Raw genomic sequence first — 10,626 nt, 5'->3', positions numbered from 1 at the left:
TAGGTTAACACAGTACTAGGTTAACACAGTACTAGGTTAACACAGTACTAGGTTAACAGTACTAGGTTAACACAGTACTAGGCTAACACAATACAAGGTTAACACAGCACTAGGCTAACAATACTAAGCTAACATAGTACTAGGGTAACACAGTACTAGGTTAACACAGCGCTAGGTTAACAGTACTAGGCTAACAGCACTAGGCTAACATAGTACTAGGCTAACACAGCACTAGGCTAACACAGCACTAGGCTAACATAGTACTAAGCTAACACAGTACTAGGTTAACAGCACTAGGCTAACACAGTACTAGGTTAACACAGCACTAGGCTAACATAGTACTAGGCTAACACAATACTAGGCTAACACAGTACTAGGTTAACACAGTACTTGGTTAACAATGCTAAGTTAACACAGTACTAGGTTAACAAAGAGTATTAGGATGAAGAGCCCCTTGACCAGACTCAGGATGTCCTTCCTGATGGGTCATTTGACCAGACTCGGGACGTCCCTCCTGAAGGGTCATTTGACCAGACTCGGGACGTCCCTCCTGAAGGGTCACTTGACCAGACTCGGGACGTCCCTCCTGAAGGGTCACTTGACCAAACTCGGGACGTCCCTCCTGAAGGGTCACTTGACCAAACTCGGGACGTTCCTCCTGAAGGGTCACTTGACCAAACTCGGGACGTCCCTCCTGAAGGGTCACTTGACCAAACTCGGGACGTCCCTCCTGAAGGGTCACTTGACCAGACTCGGGACGTCCCTCCTGAAGGGTCACTTGACCAGACTCGGGACGTCCCTCCTGAAGGGTCACTTGACCAGACTCGGGACGTCCCTCCTGAAGGGTCACTTGACCAGACTCGGGACGTCCCTCCTGAAGGGTCACTTGACCAGACTCGGGACGTCCCTCCTGAAGGGTCACTTGACCAGACTCGGGACGTTCCTCCTGAAGGGTCACTTGACCAGACTCGGGACGTCCCTCCTGAAGGGTCACTTGACCAGACTCGGGACGTCCCTCCTGAAGGGTCACTTGACCAGACTCGGGACGTCCCTCCTGAAGGGTCACTTGACCAGACTCGGGACGTCCCTCCTGAAGGGTCACTTGACCAGACTCGGGACGTCCCTCCTGAAGGGTCACTTGACCAGACTCGGGACGTCCCTCCTGAAATGTCTACACACAAAAAAAACAGTTTCTTCATCTGGTTCATTTGTAATATAAATTCACGGTTTACATAACAATGATTTTTTTAGTACAAACATCAGTTAATTTAAGCTCAACATCACTAACACTTGTAATGTTGATGTAGCAGGAGTCAGCATAGCTGAGAGCTTTTAGGCTTTAAATGCTACAACTGCATCCTTCGAGGCGTTGGAAGCTACATATGAAAGCTTCGAGGCTTTGAATGCTGTAACTAAAAGCTTCGAGGCTTTGAATGCTACAACTGAAAGCTTCGAAGCTTCGGAAGCTACAAATGAAAGCTTCGAGGCTTTGAATGCTGTAACTGAAAACTTCGAGGCTTTGAATGCTACAACTGAAAGCTTCGAAGCTTCGGAAGCTACAAATGAAAGCTTCGAGGCTTTGAATGCTGTAACTGAAAACTTCGAGGCTTTGAATGCTACAACTGAAAGCTTCGAAGCTTCGGAAGCTACAACTGAAAGCTTCGAGGCTTTGGAAGCTACAACTGAAAGCTTAAAGATCTGATGCTACAACTGGAAGCTTTGAGGCAAAGCCAGCCTAACACCACTAACATGTCACCCAAAACAGTAAACAAGGGTCATCCTGGGACTCGCAGCTGGATTCATTCTCACAAATTATTATTAGTTCATTCGTGGGGAAGCCCCAAAACCTCAGGGGCCAAAGAACGCCTGGGGTATGGTTGGCAGTAAAGTTTGATTCAGGGAAGGTTATGGCAGCTGTAATGCTCTTGATCAATATCCTCCCCCTTCACCAGCATCAAGGCACCAGCCTTGAAGGCTGCTCATCCCAGATCTCTGTTTGACAAGTGGATATCGACATTAAACACGAGGTTTGTCAGACTTTTGATGAATTACTGCTGACAGATGTTGCATGGTCTTGGGAGCAGCTATTGTGTGCTTCTGAAGTGTCTGTTATGTGATCCTGGCCTCCTGTTGTCCTGGGACAGCTGTTGTGTGGTCCTGACCTCCTGTTGTCCTGGGGTAGCTGTTGTATGGTCCTGAAGCTTGTTGTCTGGTCCTGCGGTAGCTGTTGTGTTCTTCTGTGGTAAATGATGTGTGGTCCAGGGGCAGGTGTTGTGGTGGTTCTGTTTGTTGCTCCTTGATTCCTATGTTCTCTTATTTGGTCCTGGAGCAACCGTTGTGTGGTCCTGTGGCTGCTATTGTTTGAGCTTGGAGCACGTATTGTGTCGTCCTGGGGCCCCTGTTGAATAGTCCTGGGACGCCTGTTATGTGGTCCCGGAACAGCAATTCTTCTCCTGGGACAGCTGTGGGGGCAAGAACTCGCACTTCACTGTCACTGAATGATAAACACGGGAACACTCATCATACAAACAAGAACAATTTAATGGCAACATGAAACAAAATCAGAACGATATGTACACTAGTTGGCTTCATGAATATAGTTCTCTCGGCTAATATATTCTAAATTTGTTTCTGTACACCACACAGAAATATTTACCGAGAAATATTTACAGGTCTCTCTCGCTTCAACTCGGTTACCTAACCTCCTAGCTTCTGACGAAGGTTCAATCAGAAATCGAAAGGCGTGATGCACTATTTTTACTACACTCAAATACCGAGTGGAATTTCATCTCACGCAAACACTATTGATGGACAAAGAAAATCTTTGAATCTTTTCCTGGCGCGCCAACTATTTTACTTGCTCTGCTTAAACTAGTTTCAGATATTCAGTCACTGGAATTCTCTTAATAACTCACTTGAAAACTCTCATCACAGGTTTGCTTAAGCTTTTCAAGACAATGAAAGCTTTTATTAACGAAGCTTCAGCACTTGTTCCATAACACACCATTGGCTGTGCATATTCCGTCACAGTAAATCAGATCTCAGATTTACATATCAATTCGCTCTAGTTCTTCTCTATACAGTAATGATAACGAGGACATACATGAAGTCAAATGTCACCTGCTGTTGAAGAGAATGACAAACCTGCCGTAGCCCGAGTGCCACTTGTGAACCATACGTCATAAGGCTCTATGGTCAAGAGACGGGGAGAGGGTGTTAATAGGTGTTATCATCTCCCTGTACCTCTTCCTCTCCCCATCCTCCCAATCATCCGTGCTTCTCCATCTGCTTTCACTGAGTACACGCTCTGGGTATTTATCTATCGAGTTTCTTACATAGCTACGTTCGGAGAATGATCTGGAATAATCAGGCTCTACAGATCTGCTCTGATGGTTATCCAGGCTCAGTCTACGGTAGTTAGGTTCTAATGACCTTGCTGTATATGTACGCTCAGAATATGCCCCAGTATGGATAGGATCCAAGAACCCTCCATTATATCTATGCTCCCGGTATGATCTGATATAGCCCAGCTCAGAAGTATCTGAATTATAGCCATGGTCCCTCTGTCTTATGGTGTTCCTGCCACTCTCAGGAGAAAGTCGGAGTCCCTCTTGTGTATATATTGTGCGTCTGTGGTGCACAGGGGACGCCGTGCGCCCAGCTGTCATCAATGGCTCATGACTCACTCGTATGTCTTGACGTAAATGTTCCATAGGCTCATGTCTTGTATATTCTACGACACGTGCACGATGCACGTACCTCGTAGGAAGCTCATGTATATTATGCAGTGATGGCTCAGAACGAAAGCGCTCCAATAGTGGATCATGGCGTATTCGTTCTACAAAGTGCCCTCCATGGGTGCTTTCCATCAGTGGCTCCCGACGTACAGTTTCTATGGTCTGTTCGTTGAGCACATGGTCCGTGAGCTGCTGTCGGTGTCCCCTTTCCAAACTGTCATGTTCTGTATGCTGATGACGACGTCCTCTTTCCGAAGATGTTTCAGGAAGGGCACGTTCTGTTGCTGCTGTTTGTAAATGTTCAATAGACGCAGAAAGACGCCTACGATCCAAAGATTTCCTTGAGCGTCTTTCAACATGGGATTCAGTATTGTATTCACGCTCGGAAACCCTCCTACGCCGTTCTCCACCTTCAGACTCGACGGCAATGCCACGTTCCTGAGACCTTTCAAGATGACCTTCAGACTGAGCTTCCACAGCGTGTATATGCTCTAGGGACCCTCTCGGGTGGTCATTTCTGGATAATGTTCCTACCCGCCCACCGCCTCTGGATTCTACTGCGCATTCTGTATCCTGCAGCCTTTTGACGACGCCTGACTCTTGAGTCAACTCTACTGGTGCTTGAAGGGAAAATTCTGATAGTTGAGGTTTCATGATCTCCAAATTTTGCTTTGTCAGTTTGGTTTTGTGATTTAGTTGTTCTTGTTCTTGCGAGTCAACAGACAGTTCTGCAAACATGTCTCCACACTCATCAGTTTGTTGGCTTTTACTCTGCCTTCTAAGCTGTGAATGGTTAAGAGAGGGTTGTTCCTGTTGATATTTATGTTTGTCTGACTGTTCTTGCTTTGTGTCGTGTTGCTGTGACTGAGCCTCGTCACCGTGGATGCTGCGGTGCAGCTGTACTTCATGGCGATTTACTCGGATATTTGTCTCTCTTCCAGTCCTTTGATGATGGCTTTCTCTTGGTCCTTCTGGCTCCTGCTTCTGCAGACGTTCGTGTTGCTTGCCCTGTATATTAAGATCATCAATATCAATATAAGATTTTTTTCTTTTCTCTGCAGATACTTGTCCAGAATTTCCTTTTGGCAATTTTAGATGTTGGTCTTCTTCTCGACTCTTTATTGGTTTACTTCTTAGGTCTTGTTTCATCGCTGATTGAACAATCCCTGAAGCTGATTTCCCACGCGAAGAAGACAGAATTTTCTGAGGCTCGGAATTACTGCTATCAACTGGATTTACTCCATCACTGTGTTTAAACCTCACTCTTAGTTGTTCTTGTTCTTGATGTTCTTGAGAAGTTCTGGGTTGTTTTTTTAATTGTCGTGCTAGCAGTAGTCGTCTTGGCCGTGGGGGACCTGACATTCTTGTTTGTGACGCTTGATCTTTCTTTTCCTTTTTGTTTTGCCGTCTTTTTCTTGCATCTTGATTGCCATCCCTTTCATATCTCGACTGTTGTTGCTGTTGCCCATCTTCCCTTGTTGATGTCGCTTTATTGTTTTCTGATCGATGTGATGGTTGTTCTTTATTTTTCCGAACCTGTGAGTGATGTTCTCGCATCTGTTTCTTTAAATGTCGTTGTTCATCTTTAGGACAAGATAAAGACTGTTCTTGTTGATTATCCTGACGCTGAAGCGTCTGCTGGTCTTTATGTCTCTCATCCCGTACTTTGTGTTCTGATGTATCTTGCTTATTTTTCTGTTGTTCCTGTAGCTGGTCGTCAACTTTATTACGTCGTGGTTTGCCTTTTTTCTGTTGCTGCTGTGAATGCTGCTCCAGTTCTAGTTGTTGTTGTGCATACCGCTGTGCTGTTCTGCATCTATGTCGTCCTGATGTCTCTCCCAGATAGCGCCGGATCGAGTTGCAGCTGCCACCTCGGATTGGCTTCTGCATCTTGTGTCGTTCCTGCAACTCTCGAAGTTCCTCCAGCAACTTTTCATCCTCCTCTAGACTCCGCCCCTGATAAGTATGAAAAACATAATTACAATCTCTCTCTGTCTGTCTGTCTTTCTCTCTCTCTCTCTCTCTCTCATTCAGTTTTGTTTATTAAGATTAACTTTCTCCCAGCAATTCCCTGCGTAGCATTCCTTACATCTCGTTAAACACATTATAATTTTGTCTCTCTCTTCACTCGAAACTGTTTTTTGCTGGCACTCTTTGTAACAGTCAGACTTCACGTTTATTCATTGTTATCGTATACCGAACTCCCCACTTAGTTGATAGCCAACCTAGATAGCAAAATTTATTCATACATTCTTTTTGCTTGAAAAAATATATTTTAACTTGCCACGTAATCTTCATAAGTAGTTATTTTAATTAGCAAAACTATCTATGATATAAGCTCTGAATTTACAATATTAGCTCTTAATTTTGTTAGCAAATTGGCTTTCCTGTTAGCATATCTATGGTAAATGCATGTAATATAAACTGAACAAAGTTAATCAATACCTTCATTCTACTTTCAAGTGGAGATAACTTTGTAGCACTAATATAGGAAAAAAACAACTAATAGTTGCCATTTATAATACCGGAGAAGTGAATGATACTAGAACAACAGCATTTACGTAAGATAATCACTTAAATATAAAATATATAACTATAGAAAATAGGTGATGGTGCTGAGTGCTCGGTGGGGATGCTAATAATGATGCTGACTGCTAGGTGGGGATGCTAATAATGATGCTGACTGCTAGGTGGGGATGCTAATAATGATGCTGACTGCTAGGTGGGGATGCTAATAATGATGCTGACTGCTAGGTGGGGATGCTAATAATGATGCTGACTGCTAGGTGGGGATGCTAATAATGATGCTGACTGCTAGGTGGGGATGCTAATAATGATGCTGACTGCTAGGTGGGGATGCTAATAATGATTCACTTTACATTATAAAAATTAGATACATTACTTTGTATGGGTACTTTGATCTATATAATATTTAAAGATCATTGTTGCTTGAATGTTGTAATTTAATTCCATAATAAAGGTTTATGTCTGGCATACTCCATCATAGAGAATGGATTGCTTACATTGTTTTAATTCATAAGATGTTACCCACCAAGATAAAGTGACTTGAAACTTCAGCAATAATACAGAAAAAGGCAACTTGTCCCTTGTTCTCATGGGAAAGTAAGAAACATACAGGAAAGTAAAATTTATGCTGAATGTAAGTTGGAGTCGGCGATTTACCTGCCATTTTGTCAGGAGTCAGAAACTGTCAGCAATCATGTTGGAATTCAAAACCATTATTAGGCTGTCGTTTCACTTACGTGGCATGACGCAAGTTGCCTACCAGCATGTATGAGGTAATGAAATCTGCCAGCCCGAGCTGAGAGGATTTACTAGGGCACTTAGGTTCTCAAGTATTCTACTAGCGAGTTAAAATGTATAAAATCATCAAAGGCTTCGTTCCAGCAGTGCTGGAGTAGCATTTACACGGAAATAGCCATTTGGAAAACCCTATTACATAGAGTTAATGAAAACTTTTTCGCTGGAGGTTTCGATATTGAAAACTGGTGGATGTCTATAAAAACTATATAGATGTATTCACTTGTAGAGTCTACTTGGTGAGCCAAGTATAGTATACAACATGCTTCCACTTTCAGGTCGTATCGTATGACAAAACAATATACAAATAGGACATACACAACTATGTACAAAATCTGTCATCAGTTACTAATGCAAGGCAAGTTGCAAGTTATGGGTAGACAAGCGTTGCAGGTAGTATAGTGATGGAAAAGGTTAGAGGTCAATTTAATACATTATAATGATAGAGTAACGGAATTTTTCACGTAACTGGCACTTATACAGCAGAATTTTTGGAGTGAACAAAAATATTCAAAAGCACTTATTACACAGATGTAAGCAGTGATAGTAATGCTTAGTGTGCAGATGCAAGTGTTGATGCTGACGCCAAGTTAGCATAGTGAAGTGCAGCCACACAACTGGACGAGAAGAAAACCAAACCATACGTCTTAAAGTTACACCATGTTTTTTTTCTCACTTTCCTCATTACAAGTGATGGGATGAGTCTATTTAAAAGTCCAGGAGCAACATTGTGACGCCAACTTGGTGTCGCAGCTTAAGTGAACCTGAAGATATGTTCCTGCATCCCATGTGAAGGGAGGATAAGTAATCCTCGAGAATCTGAACCATACATAGATAGCACCGGGCACCGTTGAATCTTACCAAGCAGCGTAAACTGTACTGGAAAAACTCACCACTGCTGCTCCATGTGAAATTTTACACCTTAATGTGAAGGGATTTAGGTCAAAACCAAAACTACCTATATGTGAAATTTCATACTGATCAGTTGTGGTTGAACAGTTCCGCTCCAATTTACACCATGTGGATGGGTCCTTGAGCTGCCTCTTAACAAGAAAGATGACGCTTGTAATTACCTTGGTCGTCGAGCGCAGCTGCCGTTCGCATCTAGAGGCTCATCGATATAGACGTAATAATCAAGCTAATAAATTTACTTTCGACTATACTTTGGTTGATCATTTTATTTTGTTCGTGGAAGCTGTTTGTGTGATGTAGTGAAGTGTTCACTTGAGAAATGACTATATTATTTGTACTTGGTATGGAAAGGATTTTATACATTTGTGATTAATGCAGTAACGTCACTGAAGTTACAATTGAATCGCGGATAATAATCATATCTTAATCATAAGTTGCAAGACTGGATTGTATTAACGTTGGTAGAATTATCGACAATATGTTAGGTAAAAGGGCACAAGTGATACAATTAAAATGTTACATTAGTTGCACATATGTCCCTTTACCTAACAAGACTGGATTATTTTTCTGAGATAAAGGCCAAAAACCGGGTATTTTCATGGTTATTTTTACCTTCTATGAGCAAGCTTCAAAAACCAGGCTCTTCCAGTTCTTGGTGCTCTCGATATATTATATCCACGAAAACTGTGTCTGCTCCTTCACATAACTGAGAGCAAACAATGACACATTTTAAGAGCGATTCTTTCTCTATTTCTGTAAATTATATTTATGTTTAGAGTTGGCATCACTGCACTATGTCTACCTGGAAGTTTGCTATACAGTTCCCATACTGCATTTAGGTATAGCTATGCTGCATTATCCAAGATTCGTATAGAATGTGAGTGTAAAGGTGTTGTCATTCATAGACCATAATTACTAGAGCAAACTACGTTTTCTTAATTACGTGGTAAAGTAGCAGTTTGAACTGCTACTGGAAAAGAATAAGAACATCATACCTTGAGCCAGTAGAAAGTCTGAAGTGTGACGGATGTCGAGGGTGGTTGAGTGTTAGACTGAGTGATGTACTGGCGCTGAGGGCAGGTTGCAGCTACTGTCACGCCATAGAAGTGAACTTACTCACCCTCTGTCGCGTGTAGTAATTCTTGCTTCTTGAACTTGCCACGGATGTCATGGAGGAGGCGCGGGACATACCGATGCCTGAGGAGGACTCCGCTGTCGTTATGGACTGTAAACTTAGAGTGCTAGTGGGTGGAACAGATAAGGATCGCTTTCTGTCTAAATGGTTCATTTGCATGGCCCGCTGATCATTCGGGATCCCACTGTCCGTCCAGGCGTGAGACTTGACACTGATTCGTGACCTTGTCTGCCGCTTGGCCTCTTTGGTTGCTTCTTCTTGCTCTTTCTCTCGACGCTGGAAAGAGGCCTGGATTCGTCGGGCTGCTGTATTGGTCAGCTTTGGCGCTTTCAAACGGATTCGTACTGGCTTTGCTTTGCGAGCTAAAACTCTGGGATGATACTTGATATGGTACTTTTTCGTTTCTTTTGCCACGTGCCTTTCGATTTTTTCCAGAATTTCTGCAGGAGCGCGACCCTCGCTCACCGCTCGCCGCGCCTTCTCCAAGATTGCCAGTTCGCGTCTCTTCATCAGGATCCAGTGAGAGAGGATCATTGAGCCCACACGTCGTGGAATTCCCTTCCGTATCTGTTTCTCCTGATAGTCCTGGCAAGAGAGGGCGCAAGACTCGGCGGGGAGCATAGGGGACGTTGTCGTCTTCACCTGGTTATTGCCCATCTGTCGTTCACGCTCTCACAAGCCTTCCTTACCCATGTAACATTAAAGAAGTTTCTTCAGTCAAAATAAAAGAGCTTACATCAGCGGGACATTCAAGTTTCCTGGTTCATACTTAATAGAACTTCTACGACCACCACTTAAATCCTAACAAAAAATATTTTGTTTACCAGTTGGCATAAAGATTAATATACCAGTCTAAGAATTTCCTCTTCAGCTTGCCCATGGACACATTTTTTAAACTTTCTTGATCAGCTTCATGTTTTTCCTGTGAAAAAGTTTTAATGAAAACACAGGCAATATATATGTTAATGGGTATATATTGACAATTATTTATATTATCACGAGAGACTAGTGCTGTTGTGTGTTTCATGTTTATCATTGACATATGACTCAGTCAAACCAAACCAACATGTCAAGGCATTTTATCACTGAAAATAAAATACCAGACATTTAAAGTAAATATCCGAAATATACTCTTAAGAGATATATAAATTGTAAATATATATCCAAATATACTATTAACATTTTTGGGACCTAGTTCCTAGGTCTTTTACAGGATGCATCCAGATGTTCTTGCGTTACTGTCAACAGGAAGGATATGGCCGTCCAATAATGTAGCCGCTACAACAGCAAAATCTAAATTCTAAAGCATGTTATTGCTCCTTTTTCCCAGATAAGCGTTCTGACAACATCAGTTACATAAATGAACATCAGGACGTGATGTGACATTAGTTTTGTCACCAGTATACATAAAATGCATTTCCTCGTCGGTTTAGAGCTTTATTTGATTTTAATAATGAAATACATTTACAAATCTTTACCTTTTTCAGTAGAATGCTATTTTTAACGTATGTTACCCGTTAT

The 10,626-nt window shown here is 42.5% G+C and overlaps 1 protein-coding gene across 1 annotated transcript; it reads right to left on the bottom strand.

The window, feature by feature from the left end:
* Positions 1–997: 997 nt before the first annotated feature.
* On the bottom strand, positions 998–10,214 carry LOC138853386 (trichohyalin-like). The gene is made up of 2 exons (XM_070089758.1): positions 9,091–10,214; positions 998–5,693 (listed from the first exon to the last, which is right to left on the bottom strand). The coding sequence occupies exons 1-2, from the start codon at positions 9,760–9,762 to the stop codon at positions 3,180–3,182; spliced, it is 3,186 nt and encodes a 1,061-aa protein (XP_069945859.1). The 5' UTR covers positions 9,763–10,214; the 3' UTR covers positions 998–3,179.
* Positions 10,215–10,626: the final 412 nt, after the last annotated feature.

The sequence above is a fragment of the Cherax quadricarinatus genome, chromosome 29 (assembly GCF_038502225.1).
Source record: "Cherax quadricarinatus isolate ZL_2023a chromosome 29, ASM3850222v1, whole genome shotgun sequence".
NCBI lineage: Eukaryota > Metazoa > Arthropoda > Malacostraca > Decapoda > Parastacidae > Cherax > Cherax quadricarinatus.
The sequence above is the reverse complement of the archived record's forward strand: the minus strand, read 5'-3'. Positions and strand labels throughout refer to the sequence as shown.